The sequence below is a fragment of the Trichosurus vulpecula genome, chromosome 1, assembly GCF_011100635.1.
Source record: "Trichosurus vulpecula isolate mTriVul1 chromosome 1, mTriVul1.pri, whole genome shotgun sequence".
Taxonomy (NCBI): domain Eukaryota; kingdom Metazoa; phylum Chordata; class Mammalia; order Diprotodontia; family Phalangeridae; genus Trichosurus; species Trichosurus vulpecula.
Window position 1 is genome coordinate 81,232,083 of NC_050573.1, and position 17,155 is coordinate 81,249,237.

General features: G+C 48.6%; 1 protein-coding gene and 1 non-coding gene across 2 annotated transcripts; one reads left to right on the forward strand and one right to left on the reverse strand.

Moving 5' to 3' along the window:
• Positions 1-8,149: 8,149 nt before the first annotated feature.
• LOC118835012 lies at positions 8,150-8,254 on the reverse strand. Its single transcript, XR_005009379.1, has one exon. It is a non-coding gene; the product is annotated as a U6 spliceosomal RNA (small nuclear RNA).
• Positions 8,255-10,062: 1,808 nt separating this feature from the next.
• On the forward strand, positions 10,063-15,430 carry GRINA (glutamate ionotropic receptor NMDA type subunit associated protein 1). The gene is made up of 7 exons (XM_036741831.1): positions 10,063-10,367; positions 12,670-13,021; positions 13,114-13,226; positions 13,409-13,609; positions 14,127-14,255; positions 14,342-14,485; positions 14,597-15,430. Exons 2-7 carry the CDS (start codon positions 12,694-12,696, stop codon positions 14,744-14,746), a joined length of 1,065 nt encoding a protein of 354 aa, XP_036597726.1. The 5' UTR covers positions 10,063-10,367; positions 12,670-12,693; the 3' UTR covers positions 14,747-15,430.
• The last annotated feature ends 1,725 nt before the right edge of the window (positions 15,431-17,155 follow it).

The following is a 17,155-nucleotide window of genomic DNA, read 5'->3' on the forward strand; positions in this document are numbered from 1 at the left end:
AGTCATGCAGCTCCACCCCTCATTTCACAACTGAGCCCGGGGAAGCCCTAAGAGGTGAAGGGATTGCTCAAAGTCTTTTAGTAAGTGAAAACTACAGTTTGAATCCAGGACCTCTAATTTCTGAGTCTGCATAGCCTTCTGTAGCATGCTGAAACTGTGCTGTTGAAATCTATTCAATGCAAAACTCATGGAGAGCCATGTTTATCCGAGGGAGACTTCATCAGGAGGTTATTCCAACGGTCTCACCCAGAAGGGATTAGGCTCAGACTCAGGCTAGTTAAGCAAAGTTAGGGATTTTGTGGAGGAAGAATTGACCGGACTTGTCAATCGATTGGGTGGTGAGGGAGAGTGAAGAGGCAAGGATGATTCTGAAGTTGTAAGCCTGGGCGACTGCAAGGATCACAGGACTATAGGTTTAGAGCTGGAAAGGATCTCAGAGGTCACCCTCTGATTTTGTAGATGAGGAAATGGAGGCCAAGAGAAGTGGGGTGACTTGGTCATTCTGTGTGACCACACAGGTAGTAAGTAGCAGAAGTGAGATTTGAACCCTGGTCCTTTGGCTCTACATCCAGTACTCTTCCTGTTGACAAAAAAAAATAGCGAAAGTTAGGATGAGGGGTAGACTTAGGGGAAATGAGAAGTGAGTTCTGTTTTGAACATATTCCTTACATTTGAATTGCCTACAGGACACTCAGGTGTTATACAACCAATAATTATGTGGTTATATGGAATTAGAGGCTGGGAGAAAGATGAGAGCTGGATCACATCCTATTCACCTAGGCATTACCTACTTCCCCCACCCCCTTCACCCCCAACCCCTACACACTTCCATATCTTGCTCCGGAATCAGATCAATGTTACCATTGCTTTTAGAAAATGCATGTTTTAATGTCAGTTTCCTGCACTATGATCAATTCACTGTCCCCATGAGACTTCAGATCAAACTTCCCTTCTTTGGCCACCACTCTCCTTTATGTGTTGTCTCTGTCTGTTAGAATGTAAGTTCCTTGATGACAGGTACTGCCTCTCTCTTTGTAAATTAAAAAAAAAATTACTGATATCTTTTGTTTTCCCATTGCCTAAATTTCTTCTAGCACTCCTTTCCCTTACCTCTCCCAGAGGGCCATTCCATACACCAAAGAATATTTTTAAGAAAAAGAAAAAGAAGAGAAAAAAAATCAGCCAAACCAATCAATACATTAAATGGCCATACACAATGTTCCACAACCATGGGCTTCCTACCTCTGAAAGAGCAGGGGAGGTGTCTTCGTACATCTCTTCTCTCTGGCCATGCTTGTTCTTTGTAATTCTGTAATATTCACTTTCGCTTGTTTTGTGGTTGTTGTTTTTTTTTTTCATTTAAATGGTAGAAAATTCAACAGCGTTTTCCCAGTCCTCGTCTTCCCTTGGTCTCTCTGCAGTATTTGACATCGTTGACCCCCCACTGCCCTCTGGAATCTCTCCTCAATGGCATTTGTTGATCTGCTCTTTATGCTTCTCTTCTACAAGCCAGACCATTCCTTTTCAGTCTCCTTTATAGGACTATCATCCAAATTCTATCTTCCTCGTATGTGGGTATACCCCAGGGCTTTGGCCTGTGCCCTCTCTTTCTTGGTGTTCTCATTAGCTCCCGTGAGTGAGGTGATTGCAGCCTGCACCAGGGCGTTGACAGTGTCAGAGGAGAGAAGGGGATTTATGCAAGAGATGTTATAAATCTAGGAGTGACAGGATTTGATAATTGATTTGATAGGGGAGTAAGAGAGCATGAAAAGAAGAGCATGGCACCTAGATGACAAAGATAACGATGATGATGACAATGATAATGACAGCTAGCTTTCATATAGCACTTTAAAGTTTGCAAAATGCTTTGAAAATATTATTTCATTTGATATTCAGGACAACACTGAGAGGTAGGTACTATTATTAACCCTATTTTACAAAAGAGGAAAATGGGGCAAAGGATAAGTGATTTCCCCAAGGTCACACAGCCATTAAGCATCTGAGGCTGGATTTGAACATAAGTTTTCCTGACTCCAGGTCCAGCACTTTATTCATGGTACCACCCAGCTGCCTCTAGGTTTCAAAGCTGAGTGACTGTGAAGATGATGGTTCTCTCAACAATAATAGGGAAGTTAGGAAGAGAGGATGGTTTGAGGGAAAAGAAAATTAGTTCAGTTGTAGACATATTGAGATTCAGATGTCCAAGGGATATCCAATTCAAGATGTCTAATATACAGTTGGAGACATGAGACTGGAGGTCTTGAGAGAGATTAGGTGGGAGAGGGGTTAGGGCTGAACAAGCAGATCTGAGAGTCATCTGAATGGAGATGATAGTTAAAACCATGGGAGTTGATAAAATCACCAAGTAGTGTATAGGGAGAAGAGCAAAGGGACCAGGAAAGAGCCTTGGAGAACATCCACAATTAGCAAATACAACATAGATGAAGATCCAGCAAAGGAGACAGAGAAGAAGTGGTCATACATGTAGGATGACAAGCAGGTATCATGAAAACCTAGAGAAAAGAGAGTATTAAGGAGAAGAAGGTGATGAACAGTGTCAAAGGTTGCAGAGAAGTCAAAAAGAATGAGGACTGAGAAAAAGCTTAGCAATTGAGAGATCACTAGTAACTTTGAAGAGAGCAGTCTCAGCTGAATAATAATGTTGGAAGACAGACTGCCAAGAATTAAAAAGAGTGAGAGGAAAGGAAGCGGAGGCATTTATTATAATTGGCCTGTTCAAGGAGTTTAGGTAGGAGAAATATAGGATGGTAGCTAGCAAGGATGGATGAATCAAGTTAGTTTTTTGAGGGTTGACATGGCCATGTTTGCAGGCAGTGGGAACGTAACCAGTAGGCAGAGAGCTATTAAAGATTAATGAGAAAACAGGGACGATAGAGGAGGATAGAATGGAATCCCTTGTGAATTCAGAGGAGGTTCCCTTGACAAGGAGAAGGCCCACCTCTTCATGTAAGACAGGAAGGATGAAGGAGATGCTGGTGGAAGGCATCTGAGTGAGGCAGGACAACGAAAAGGGGAGAAGAGGGAGCTCTTGGCAAATGGCCTACATTTTTTTTTCAGTGAAATATGAGGCAAGGTTCTCAGTCTGGAGGTTGGTTAGAGCTATGAGAGGTTGGAGGAGGGATGAACAGCTTTGGAAAAGCCACTGTGGTAAATGGGATAGTGAACTGATCAGGAAGGCATAAAAGGATTACCTTGCTGCAGTGAAGTCCCAGCTGAGCTTACGTAACATAAACCTGTAGTGGACCCAGTTTGGACAGTTTTGTGATTTTGTCCAGCTTCGTTCAGTAGCAAGTGAGTAGGAAGCCTATGCAGTGGATGGTGGGATCAATCTAAGGCTGAGATGTGCAAGGATAAGGTCTTTGATAGGATAAAGAGGAAAGAGACTTGAGAAAAGAGGACAGGGTAGAGTTGAACTGAGGGTTCAAGCAAGTTGACCAAAGGGTCAAGATGGGGAAGGGAAGAGATTGTAGCCAGTACAGGTGGGAAAGAACTGTGTGGTGCCATGATTGGAGGTCACAGTGAGGAAGAACAGGGGTTAGAGTTTCAAGGCAGAAGGTAAGGCAGAATGATAACAGATTATGATGAGATAAAGGAATTTCAGAGTTTATTAACATGGAAATGGTGTATTTGTGACAAGAACAAGAGTATGAGCATCTTTTTGTGTCGCTGAGGTAGGGTGGAGGTCATGGGAAATGAATAAGTTGCAGAATTGGAAGGTTAGGGAGTTTGAGGGAATATCACTATGTATATTGAAGTTCCCTAGTATGAGGGCAGGAGGTGGAGAGGGAAGACTGTGAGCCAGGCCTTGAGGAAGGAAGGGGAGTGTCCTAGGGGTGGGGAGATTACAGCTGCCAGAATCTTGATTGAGTGATAAATATTGGATTGAATGAACCTCAGTAGAGGGAGTGTCTGGAAGTGGCAATGAACTACAAGAAGTAATCCAACTCCCCCACCACGATCAATGAGTCAGGAGTGCAGCCAGTGCTGAAAAAGGTTGCCAGGGAGGCTGTGTCATCAGGTGAGAACCATTAAATAGATGGAATGAGAATAGAAAAGATTCAAGATGAAATCTAGTTTGTTTCCCAAGCAGCAGCATTCCAGAGAGTCCAGTAGAAGGGTTGAGTGGCTTTAGAGTAGAGGGTGAGCATGAGATTAGATTGAGGAGAATGGGAATAAACCTTCTGGAGGATGGGAATAAACCTTTTGGAGATGTGACCTGGCAACTACCTCCACAGGTTCTGAAAATCTGGGACGGAAAATTACCACCACCATAATCTTGTTAAATGGTTCAAAATCAGAAATCAATATAGTTTTATCCGTGGAAATAATATTAAAGAAGATATACTACCATTTGGTTTGCCACTGGAGCATAGGATCTTTCTATTCAACTTACAGCTAAGGCCTTCAATGTATGTTGATCCTCCAGTTAGAAACTCAGCTCTTTGAGAGCAGGGACTGTCTTGCTTTTCTATTTGTATTGCCATTCCTTATCAAAATGCTTTACACATAGCTAAGCACTCAATAAAAGCTTTTTCATTGCTTACATTGATTTTCCAGCAAGGGAGTGCAATATACAAATCGTCCACTAGATAGCACTATACTCAAGCCGTCAGCCAAGAAATAGCTGTAGAGTCTCTAGTGTTCTTGCGTCAGGTTCAGTTGTCAGGTCCTGGATTGAGACTAAAGGATAATGCGGCCATATGACTCCAAATTAATAAAACAGGAAAAATCCATGGCTTTACCCCAGTCCTGGGTCTGCAAGTTATTCTCTCAGTCCAAACGATCCCCCACAATCATAGAACAAAATCTCCCTACCGTCGCCACACAGTTGGATATGGAAAAAATTAAAGAAAAGGTTAAATATTCCCACATGGGGCACTCCACCCCTGATTGGTCCAGCTGCCAGCACAGCCTCAGCCCAGCACAACCACTGTTCAGGGAAACAAGCCCAGGAAGAAAAAGCTAGCCAACCCACCAACTGCCAATCACCACAAGCACTTCCCGGGCTCCCCTACCCCCCAGGTCATGGGAGGGCTTCCACATCTGTGATTCTGCCTGGGACTTGGATAACAGAGAAGATAAGAAGATGCTCCACTTTCCCATTAGCCGAGTAAGAGTCTCACCTACTAAGTCACCCCCACTCTGATCCCATTAGCTTCTGGAGCCTCAGGATCATTCTTTATCACTTCTGCAGTGCTGGCCTCAGGCAGTATCTGTGGCTGTAGCTTGGTAGAAGTGCAAAGTTGCTTGTGTACCACATCCAGCATGGCAGGCAGGAAGTCCCTCTAAAGAACAAGGGGTAAAAAGGGGAGAAAATCATTTCTAGGTGCCAACATCCAGGTTTTGTTTCCCTCTTCTCATTATGCAGCTTCCTGGCCATTGAAAGAAGGCATCTAGGGCATATTTTTTAGTGATGGGGGAAGGGCACAATGAGCAGTAGAGATACTATTCTAGATTTCTCTCTGCTCCTCAAAATGACATCATCCTGGGTCCTGGGATAAACAACACTGTGAGTGTTGTTTACGAGGACAATAGTATGAGAGAGGGTAAGAAAGCATGACATGATCACCAGTTACACCTGGAATGTTTTCCCCTCTCACCTCTACCTCTTGGAACCCCTAATTCTCTCCAAGGCTCAGCTCAAGTGCCCCCTCTGACAAAAGGCCATTCCTGATTCCCCAGTTAATAATATCCCCTGTCCCATATTCAGGGAAGCAGAGATGAAAAAATGATACAGCTCCCGACCCCACTGAGCTCACAGTCATACATCAAAGATGGATCAGAAACTAGGAGCATAATTAGGAGACTGTCCAGGTGAGAAGTAAGGGACTAAACTAGTGTGGTGGCCTAGCAAGTGGTGAGAAGGGAACAGCTGGGAGAGATACTGAATCATAAATAAGAATAAATAAGGTATTGATCATTGATTGGCTATGGGTGGTGGGTTCAAAAGAAATGTCAAAGATGGCTCCGAGGTTGTGAACCTGAGGAACTGGAAAGATATAGTATCCTCGGCAAAAAAAAAGAAAAGAAAAGAAAAAGAAAGTTGGAGGAGTGGGGAAGGTAATGAGGTTTGGACATGTTCGGTTTGAGGTGCCTACAGAACATCCATGGAGATGTAGCCTATTAGAGATGAGATGTCCAACAAACAGTTGATGATGAGGGCTGAAAACTGAGGAGAGAGACTAGGGTTGGATTTGTCCATGAATGAATGAAAAATTACTTGCTTACTGCATGCAAAGCATTGTACTAAGTGCTGAGGATACAAAAGAAAAGTAGGACAGTTCCTGCTCTCGAAGGGTGCAGATTCTAATGTGGGGAGATAACACATATAGAAGGTTTTAGCTACAAGAGAGATAGAAAGGCCCATGGTCTCTAGGGTGCAGTGGCCAAGCTGATGGTAATACATCTTCTTTAGTATTATTTTCATCAACAAAACCACATTGCTTTTCTGATGTTGAACCATTTGATAGAGCCAAGGACTTTGGTGGTAAGAACTTCCTTTTCTGGGTCTTCAGTAGCTGTGGTTGTTGGGAAGAAAGGGGCTTCATTTGGCACCTGGAGAGGAAATTACCAGGTCACATCTTCAAAAGGGTTGCTTCCCTGGACTATGATTTTGGGAGCAGACTGCAAGAAAGGCTGGTGCTGGGGAACTGTTGCTGTTCTTGGGGCTTTGGGGCTCAGGGTACAGCCCCGTTTCCACTTGTGTCTAAGAGGAGGTGGTGGTCAAGGTGGTCTGACCTTCTTGGCAACTGAAGGTGACCTGTCTGCTCTGCCAGTGAGACTCGGGCAGCCGTTAGTGTTGGTGGGCTTCCTTTCCACATGCATTGCTCCCCTCAATGATGGTTGTCAGGGTGCGGATGGAAGCAGGAGATCGGAGGGGTCATCTGCATAGAGATAATGATTGAATTCATGGGAAGTGAGGAGACCACTAAGATCTAAGATATCACTAAGATAGAGAAGAGATACGGGCTCAAACCCTTGGAATACCACTAGTTAAGTGGCAGTACAGATATTATGATCTAGCAAAAAAGACTGAAAAGTAACAGATGCATAGAAGAAAGACCAAGTGCGTAGAGTTATAAAAATTCAGGGAGGAGAAAGTATTCAGGAGGAGATGGTCAATAGTGCCAAATCCTGCCAAGGGGGAAGGAAGGAAAGAAGGAGGGAAGGCAGGAAGGAAGGAAGGAAGGTATGAAGGAAGGAAGGAAGCATCTATACCATGTGCCAGCAACTGTGCTAAATGCTTTTTAAAAGTACAAATATTATCTTATTTGATCCTCACAATAACCCTGGGAGGTAGGTGCTATTATCATCCACATTTTACATATGAAGAAACTGAAGCAGACAGCAGGTAAGTTATTTTCCCAGGGTCACACAGCTAGTAAGTGTCTGAGGCTACAGACCCAGTACTCCATTTAGTGCAACACCTAGTTGGCTCTAGTTAGAAGAATAAGGATTGCTAAAAGGTCATTGGGTTTAGTAATTAAGAAGTCATTCATAACCTTGAAGAGGGTTTTATTTGATAGTGAGGTCAGAAACCAAATTGCAAAGGGTTCAGAAGTAAGAGGAAGGTGAGGAAGTGGAGTCAACAAGAGGAGATAGTTTTTGTTGGGGGAATAGGGTAGGACTTGTGATGTCATTACTGTAGGGAATTCCCAATGAGGAGCTCTACCAAAGTAGATCGATCTATAACTGCTTTGCCACTTAGAGAGTCTCAGAGTTATCTAGGAAGCAGGTTTCATTATCAGCCTTCTGGACTCAGCATTGCATCAATCAGACTTCTTCAGTCTTTCAAAGCTGTAGCCCTTTACAATATGGTAGCCACTGTATAAATTATTTTGCTTCTGCTCACTTCACTCTGCATCAGTTCATGTAAGTCTTTTCAGGTTTCTCTAAATCTTTCCCTTTATTTCTTACCACATAACATCATTCCATTACACTTATACACCCTAATTTGTTTAGCCATTCCACTGATGGGCATCCTCTTTATTTCCAGCACCTCGCTACCCAAAATAATTCTGCTATAAATATTTTTGTACATATGGACTCTTTCCTTCTGTCATTTATCTCTTTGGAATGTACCTATAGTTGTAGTATTGTTAGGTCGGTCAATAAATATTTTAAAAAATAAAATAGTCAACACTTCACAGATTTTCATGTCATCCTTGCACAGGGGCCACGCTAATCTTCTCTGTATCATTCCAATTTTAGTATATGCACTGGCCAGGAGAGCACTCAATAAACATTTACTAAGCACCTGCGCTGAGAAGAGGATATAAAGAAAGGCAAAAGACAGTCCCTGCCCTCCAGGAACTCAACAATCTAAAGGGTCAAAGAGTATGCCAAAAAAAAAAAGTTACTTTTTGGGTATATGGTTATATAGTTTATATTTACAAATTCCTCTAGAATGTTGCTGGACCAAGTTATAGTCCAACCAGCAGTGCATTAATATAATGGTCCACCCATAGCCTCTCTAGTCATTGTCATTTTCCTTTTTTGTTATCTTTGTCATTCTGATGACTGTGAAGTGGAACCTGGGAGTCGTTTTCGTTTGCATTTCCTTTATTATCAGTGTTTAAGCTTGGGATTTAAGCTTGGGCTTTTGCATAAATCTCTCCTCACCGATGGAAAGGATGACGAGCCCTACACATCCTAGACTCAACACAGGCCAGGCTAACACTGGGGAGGAAGCAACAGCAGGTGCCAAGTGGCAGTTGTTGCTCAAGCCCAGAAACTGAGTGCAGATCCATTGTGGACTGAGGAGGAAACCTGCGCCTAGAGGCAGCAGACCAGGGCAGAGCAATCACAGGCCTGAAGCTGTGTTTGAGGTAAGGAGCAGGAACTGAATGAGTAGCAATAGACCTCTTAAATTCAGCCCCTACTTTAGTCTGAAGCCTGTAGCTGGAGAGACAGAAGACAACATGACCAGAGGAGGTTTATATGGGAGAAGGGGTCCTGAAGACAGACTCAAAAGGCCATAAAAGATTTCTGAAAAGTCCCAAACAGAGAGGAACACATAGATCACAATCTGACCACAAAGAGGATGCTAGGAAGACCCTAGCTACAGACCCACTGACTAAAGGCAGACCCTCTTGAAGAAAAGTGGCTATGTCAAGGGCAGGCAGCAGACTCGGTCCTGGACCTGACCCATATTTACTAACATGTATGGTTCCACCCTCTACTCTCTGGGTGAGGCTGGGGCTGGGGTGCAGTGATAGGAGATAGGAGACATGCCCAGCACGGAGGGAACACAACCCAGAAATTAGGGATCAGGCCTGAGGGTTCAATGGGCATAGGGAAGAGCAACTAGGAGACAATTCACATTCATATAATGCCTCAAAGGTTTCCCTATGATTACCTTGTGAAAGGGAAGAAGGGCAGAAGGGGGTGAGATGGGAAGGGATGAGGTCAAAGGGGCAAGGGGAAGAAAGGGTAGGGGTGTTGGAAGTGAGGGGAAGGGGCAAGGGGGAGTGGCAGGGGGAGGTAAAGGATGGTTGACAATGGCGGCATAGAAAACATGAGAACAAAAAAGGGAAGGCACTAGGGAAGAGGAGAGGAGACAAAGGAGAGATGGAGACGGAGAAGAGGCCAAGGGGGACTGGAGGTTTAGAGCGGGAGGAGGGGCTCGGAGGTCATCCAGGTCAGTCCCCTCATCTTACAGGATGTGCCCAAGGTCACAGAACTAAGAAGGCAGGATTCAAACCCAGGTCTCCCGGCTTCAAACCCAACGTTTTCCATTCTAACAGTCACCTCCTCAAGGAGGTGGAGGGGGTGAAGAAGGGAACAGAGGAATGGGGTAAGGATGGGGGGGAGGGTGATGAGGACCGGGTGAATGAACGATGGGGTCGGGAGAAGGAACGAGCCTAGAGCTGGGATGGGGCGACGGGGGGAGATGACAAGAGCAGCAAGGGCACAGAGAGGGTACCCAAGCCCTAGCAGGCGAGGGGCCGCCCCACCCCCCCCAGGGGGTGGGAGGCGGGGCCCCTCCCGGCCCAGTGACGTCACACAGCTCCGGAAGTGCCCGCCCCACCCCCACCTTCTGGAGACAACCGGAGCCTCGCTCCCTCCGCAGCACTAGCCCAGCCGCCCGCAGCTGAGCCTCCACTGCCCCTGCTCGGAGCTCGGGGCTCCGGCCCCACCCCCGGCCAGGCCCGGCCCGGCCCGGCCCGCCCCCGCCCCCTGTCCCGCCCACCCGCTTCCCAATAGCAGCAGCCGCGGCGGCAGCAGCGCAGCCCGGAGCCTGGGGCGCAGCCTGGCCGGAGAGCCAGGCAGGTAGAAGGACGCAGGACCGCGGAGCGACGGCCGCCGCCGTCGCCCCCGACCGTGACCCTGACCGTGGGCATCGGGTGAGTGCGAGAGGCGCGGAGGCGGCCCTCGGCCCCGCGGACCCCACGCAGCCCCGAGGCCCAGCGGCCTCCCCGCCCCCAGCCCCCCTGCGCGCCCCTCCCCCCATCGGGCTCGCCCGTCGCCCCCTCCCACCGCCCCTCTTCTCTCCCCTCCCCCTGACAGTCCTCTCTCCCCTTCCCACTGCTCCTCTTCTCTCCCCACCCCTCTTTGCCCCGGTCCCTGACAGTGCTCTCTCCCTCTCCCCACTCTTCTCTCCCCCCTCCTCTGACAGTCCTCTCTCCCCTCCCCCCTTCTTTCCCCTCCCCTCTGACAGCCCTCTCTCCCCCACCCCCTCCCATCGCTGCTCTTCTCTCCCCTTGCCTCCCCTTTTTGCCCTCCTCTCCCGACAGCCCTCCCTCCCCCTCCCCCTCCCGTCTGTCTCTCCCTATTTCCCTCCCCACCTTCCCTTTTCTCTCCCCTCCCCCTGACAGTCCTCTCTCCCCCTCCCCCTCCCATCTGTCTCTCCCCGTCTCCCCCCTCCTCTCTCCCTTCTCCTCTGCTACCTGACCCCGTCTTCCCGTATCTCCCCTCCTCCCACTCCCCGTCTTGTCTCTCCTCCCCTTCCTCATCCATCCCGTCTCCCCCTCCTCTTTCTCCCTTCCCCCTCCTCCCCCTCCTGTCTCTTCTCTCCATCCCTCCTCCTCGTTTCTACTCCCTTTCCCCCATTCTCTAACCCCCTTCCTCCATTCCCCTTACCCTTCTTTTACTCCCTCGGTCCATCCCCCTTCTCCCCTTCCTCCTGCTGCCTCGTACTCCTGCACCTTTCTCCCCTTATGCCGCCTGGCCTTCTACACTCTCCCGCATCTCCGTCCCCACTTTCTCTCGTCCCCTCCCTCCTCCAGGGCTCCTCCCTTCTGCTATCTCTCCTATCCCCAGACTGCAGCTTGAGCCTCAAAGACCCTCTGGACGCCCTGCCTCTCGCCGATCTCAAACCCTGCTGTTTGAACCAAAGTGGTGTTGGGGTGGGGGTGGGTGGGGGTGCAGTCTCAGCTTCCAGAAGCAGATGGAGGGGGTGGGCAGCCTCTGCGGCATTCGGGCCTTTGGCCCCGGCCTCCTAACCCCTGCTTCACTACCCCGCCTGATCCCTCCCCATCTCTGTTGGCCCCGCTAATTTTTCTCACTTTCCTCTGCCTTTTCCCCAGGGAGGAGGATGCTTTCAGGGGCATTTAAGTTAGAATACTCTTGGCTGGAAAGGGTCAGAAATCAGGAGTGTAAGACCTTTGCCCCTTCTGCACCCCAGTCCCTTACTCGCAGATGCTGTGGGGATTTCTGAGGCTGGAAATAGTCCCAGTAGCCCCGCCCTCCTAAAGCTGCTTAAGGAAAGAAGGGGTGAGGGTAGGCTGGCTGTCCCTAGGGCCTGGGCTTCAGGGCCTGCCTTCTCTACTCCAATCATTTCCCTCTGGCATCTAAAAGCCAAAAGGGGTCCACAGCATTAACGTCTATAAGATTGGACCCTGGGTCACCTAGGCCGAGGTAGTGCCAACCCCTTCCTCCCCCACCCCTTAGTGACTTGACTGAACCGGGTCTCAGAGGTCATCTAGTCAATCAGTGTCCTTCCCCCTTGCCCACATTTTACAGATGAGGAAAATGCAGCCTTGCAAGGTGAACTAGTTTGAGGTCATTCCCACAGCTGGTTAGTGGGGACTGGATCCCTGGTCCCCTCACTCTCAGGCTAGGCCTTCTCCTTCCTGCCCAGAGGTTGTCATGGAGCTTCACTGCGCCTGATTTCACCTCGTAGACACGAGATAGGAGGGGGCACTAGTGTATGCCTCAGGGAACCCGTGTGTCACTCCTTTCTTTCCCAGTCACCTCTTCCCTTTTGTTCTGGGAAGGCACAGGACCAGAGTTCTTTCTGTCATTAAGGATGGGGGCGAAGGGGGTGGTTGTTCTATTCTCTGGTATGTTTCCTCTAGGGATTCTAACCCACAGGGCCTCTTTTCAAAGGCCCTGAACACCTCCAACCTCTCCTGATTTGGGTTTGGGGAGTTGTTTCCTGAGGGAAGCCAGGATCTCCTTTCTCTTTTAGTTTTCTCTTCCCCAAATGGCTGTGTTTAGAGACTGGGGCCCTAGAGCTGACTATAAGCATTCTCCCACAGATAGCTGGATTTGGGAATCTGTGCTTTTGGTTTGTTAAATTTATTCTTTCTTCTCTCTCTCTCTCTCTCTTTCTTCTTCTTCTTCTTCTTCTTCTTCTTCTTCTTCTTCTTCTTCTTCTTCTTCTTCTTCTTCTTCTTCTTCTTCTCTTCTCTTCTCTTCTCTCAGGTGGTGATTGTCAAACCTGCCAACATGTCCCATGAGAAGAGTTTCTTGGTGACCGGGGATGTTAATACCTCTGCCAACCCTGGATACCCTGGGGCATCTCAGTCTCCAATGCCCCCCTACGGTCAACCACCTTACCCCGTGGCCCCACAGCCCACCTTTCAAGCTGGTTATGGCCAACCAGGGTACCCTCAGGGGCCCTACCCTCAAGGGCCCTATCCCCAGGGCCCTTACCCAGCAGGGGGCTACCCCCAGGTTGCCTACCCAGCAGGAGGTTACCCCCAGGAACCCTACCCACACAGACCTTTTCCCACCAATCCTTATGGACAACCACAGAACTTTCAGGCCCCCAGCTGTGAGTAATGGGAAATGGAGAGATTGAGGTGTGGGTATAGAAATAGGGGCTTTAGACTTGACCTTCCTTCCTTTTCATCCTCCCTCCCCCAGCACCAATTCGTGGAAACTACCATGGGGAAGGGCCCCCATCCTATTATGACAACCAGGACTATCCAACCACCGACTGGGATGATTTGAACATCCGTAGGGCATTTATTCGAAAGGTGAGGAAATTGAAATTCTTGTCTGTGGTGGGGAAGTGGAAAGGAGGAAAGAGGGGCTTGGGAAGGCGTATAAATCTAAGGGAGGAATATTGGGTAAGGAGCCTCAGGGTAATGCCCTGCCTCTATCCATGGTGGTCTCCCCAGCCCTGGGACTATACTACTAATCCTCTCTCCTCATCTAGGTGTTCCTGGTCCTTACCCTGCAGCTGACTGTGACCCTCTGCTCTGTGGCTGCATTCACCTTTGTGGATGAAGTGAAGGTCTTTGTCCGGACCCATGTCTGGACCTACTATGTCTCCTACGCCTTCTTCTTTGTCTCTCTCATTATCCTTAGCTGCTGTGGGGAGTTTAGACGAAAGCACCCTTGGAACCTCGTTGCCCTGGTAAACCCCTAGATCCCTAGTTGCCCAGTGATGAGACCAGCCCACTCTGACCTGCCAAACTTAGAGACCCTCAGGAGGTCCAGAGATTCCACACAGACTTTTCTCAAGCATAGGATTCCTCCATTCAAACCCTAGATCAGGGTTTCCTAACCTTTTGGGCCCCTTTGGCAGCCTGGTGAAGCCCATGGACCCCTCCTCAGAAATGATCTTTTTTTTTTTAAGTTTACAGTAGGAGGAAATGCTAAATTTCAGGTAGAGGTTAGTAAAAATAAAGGTGTAACTTTCCCCCCATCTAAGTTCATAGAACCCATGAAACCTATCCATGGGCCCCAGCCGTTGAACCCCTGCCCTGGACCCTAATTATCCTCAAGATGAGACCTTCTGGGCAATAGTAACCAGGGTTACCTTCACTCTCCTCCTTGTCCCATTAAAAAAGATCACCTGATTCAGGGCCTGCTGCTGGGGCTAGGGGTTTACCAAATGCCATCTTCTTCTCTGCCTATGCCCTCCCCAACAGTCTGTCCTGACCCTGAGCTTGTCATACATGGTGGGCATGATTGCGAGTTTCTATAATACGGATGCTGTCATCATGGCCGTGGGCATTACCACCGTGGTCTGCTTCACTGTGGTCATCTTCTCCCTGCAGGTGAGGTGGATAGTACATCCTCTCCTTCCCCTCCCCTAGCCTGTCTTGGGGTTCTGGCACTCACACTCCTTTTTTCCACTCCCAAGACCCGGTATGACTTCACCTCCTGTATAGGAATCCTCCTGGTGAGCACAGTGGTACTGCTAATCTTTGCCATCCTCTGCATCTTCATCCGCAACCGGATCTTGGAGATAGTCTATGCCTCCCTGGGAGCTCTGCTCTTTACCTGTGTGAGTAACAGGGAGAGTGCCCAGGGGGAGGGAACTATGCATCAGGCCCCTGGGTGCACGGGCCCTCCCTTCTGAGACCTTACGGCCTCTCTTTTTTGTCTTCCTCTCCAGTTCCTGGCAGTGGACACCCAGCTGCTTCTGGGGAACAAGCAGCTGTCTCTGAGCCCCGAGGAATATGTGTTTGCTGCCCTGAACCTCTACACAGACATAATCAACATCTTCCTCTACATCCTTGCCATCATCGGCCGGGCTAAAGAGTAGCCCTGGCTGGGCCCTGCCTGGCCACCCACCCCTCCCTTCCTTCTTTGTGTTCTCCTTCCCCCTTTACTCCTAAGTCTCTCCCAACTCTCTTCCCTTCTCCTTTCCCTCTCTAATCTCTCTTCCCTCTTTCCTTCTTTTTTCTCTCTCCTCAAGTCTGGGTGCTGCTGCCTCATGGGCAAGGGGCAAGGCAGTCTGTGCTCTTCCCCTTCTCCTTCCCTAGGGCTGAGGCTGAGGCTCAGGGAGCCCCCTCCCCCTGTATATAATTGTGCATATATTTATGTTCAAACCATAGCCAAGACTGTGGTGGCCCTGTCCGTGTCCCCAGCACGGCTTCACCCAACTCCAGAGCTTGAGGGGAAGGGACTGACTGAGCCAGGCCCCCTCTCCCTTTACCACACTGCATGAGCCCTGCCCTCTGACCCTGCCTGTTCCCTAAGGTTGGGGCAGATTTCAGGCTTCAGGGAAGAGGAATGAGCCCAAGGTCTGAGGGTGCACGTCTTCCCTCAGCACTCCCACCCATTCATCCCCTCAGCCTGGCCCAGAGCAGCACCCTTCCTACTCCCTTGTCCCCCTGCCCTGCTTTGGGGGAGGGGGATGCCTCCCCTGGAAAGAGCATCAAGGGGAGGGGGGACTGGATGTATTTCAACCCTCCAGCTACTGTCAATAAAGCTCTAATAAATGTGATCCTCTCTCTCTTTCCTCTTTTCTGGCCTGTGCTATGACAGGGCTTGGGGAGTCCTTTGCTTGGCTCATAGCAGTACAGTCCATGAGGGGAGTGTCATACCATGGTGCTCTTCCCTCCTCCCTACATGGTCAAGGTCCCTGGAAAAATCTGTGGTTCCAAATCAGAGGGGCTGGTGTTGGCAAAATCCAGGATGAGGGTGGTCAGAGCCAGGAGGGAGAATCCCAGTGGCATTGAGTGGTGGGTGCAGGTTGGAAGCTTTGCAGTTCACACTATTTGGAGGGCTGTGTTAAGGAAACACTTGCAGGATTCTAGGAGGGGAGACTGGAGCCCTGCCATGCAAGGCCCTCAGGTCCTCAGGGAACACAGAGAGGAACAAGAACCCTCACCTTGGAGGAGGCAGTCCCTGTCCTTAAGCCCCTGGCTGGGGTGGCGGGGAATCCCTGCTCCTCATACAATTAGTAGTTACTGAGCATCCACCATGAAAAGGCTCATGTTCTGCTATTTCTGGGGGTGTGAGGGCACAGATAGACAAGAACTAGTCCCTGCCCTGAATGGGAGTTTAATCTAGTCAGGCTAGAGGTCAAATAATATTTCTGTAGCATTTTAAGGCTGTATGTTTCCCTCACATTCCCTCACAATAGTCCAGTGGTTCAAGTTGTAGAAGCAACCCTATATTGTGGATGAGAAAACTGAAGCCCAGAGGGGAGAAAAGATTTTTCATTTTCTAGTAATCATGGAAAACGAGGATCTTTCCAGAAGATAATTAATTCCTGGCCACCCTCTCCAGCTTTGGATACCACTGTCCTTGTGCCCAGGACACCCTGGCCCAGGAGGAGGGAAAGGAGGAGCTTCTAGCATGCTCCACATTTCTCATCGCCAATTCCAGATCCTCCCTCTGCTGCCTTGATCACTCAGCAACCTCCCTCCCTCTGAGCTTTCACCCAGTTCTTTCTGCCCTAGGTCTTTGTTGCTGTGATCTGCTGGCATCCAGTCGCTTGGACTCTCCTTTCTCAATTCAGCAATTCAACAAGCACATGCTTTATTAAGCACATGCCATATAAGGTATTGAGGATACAAAGAAAAAATGAAATATAAAACCAAACCTGATCCCTGCCCTCGATGGGCTTACATTTTAATGGGAAATAACCTATAAATAGACAAAGGCAGATAAATTTGAGGCCAGAGAGTACTAGCAACTAGGGAGATAAAGAAAGATTCAGGACATGGCCCCTGAGAAGCTTGGCAGGGGAGAAGGAAGGAAACAAGCATTTATTAAGTGCCTACAGTGTGCCAGGCCCCAGGCTAAGCACTTCACAAATATCTTGTTTGATCTTCACAAACCTGGGAGGGAGATGCTATCATGATCCCCATTTTGTAGTCGAGATAACGGAGGCTGTCAGAGGTTGATTAATGACTTTCCTAGGATTCCAGAGCCAAATAAGTATCCGGGGCTGGATTTAAACCTGGTCTTTCTGACCACAGTTCCCCTTTGCCACACTTAATTGCTGGTGGGATGGAATTGAGGCATTCAGAGAGGTAGAAGTGAAGACAAATGGGCATGGCAAGGAAGTATGCCTATAGAAGACGGAATTCTAAGTTTGGACAGTAGCAAATAGTTCAGTTGGGCTGGAACCCAGGATTTCTTAGGTGGATTAATGTAAACTAAATCCGGGAAAGTCGTGCTTTCTCGCTCTTTGACCCTCCGCTCTGACTCTCCTCTCCAC

Excerpts from the sequence above, each read along its gene's own strand:
- GRINA (XM_036741831.1), top strand. The coding sequence starts at position 12,694 with ATGTCCCATGAGAAGAGTTTCTTGGTGACCGGGGATGTTAATACCTCT. Across the intron at positions 14,256-14,341 it reads TGGTCATCTTCTCCCTGCAG|ACCCGGTATGACTTCACCTC; the intron begins GTGAGGTGGATA and ends TCCACTCCCAAG. Across the intron at positions 14,486-14,596 it reads GAGCTCTGCTCTTTACCTGT|TTCCTGGCAGTGGACACCCA; the intron begins GTGAGTAACAGG and ends CTTCCTCTCCAG.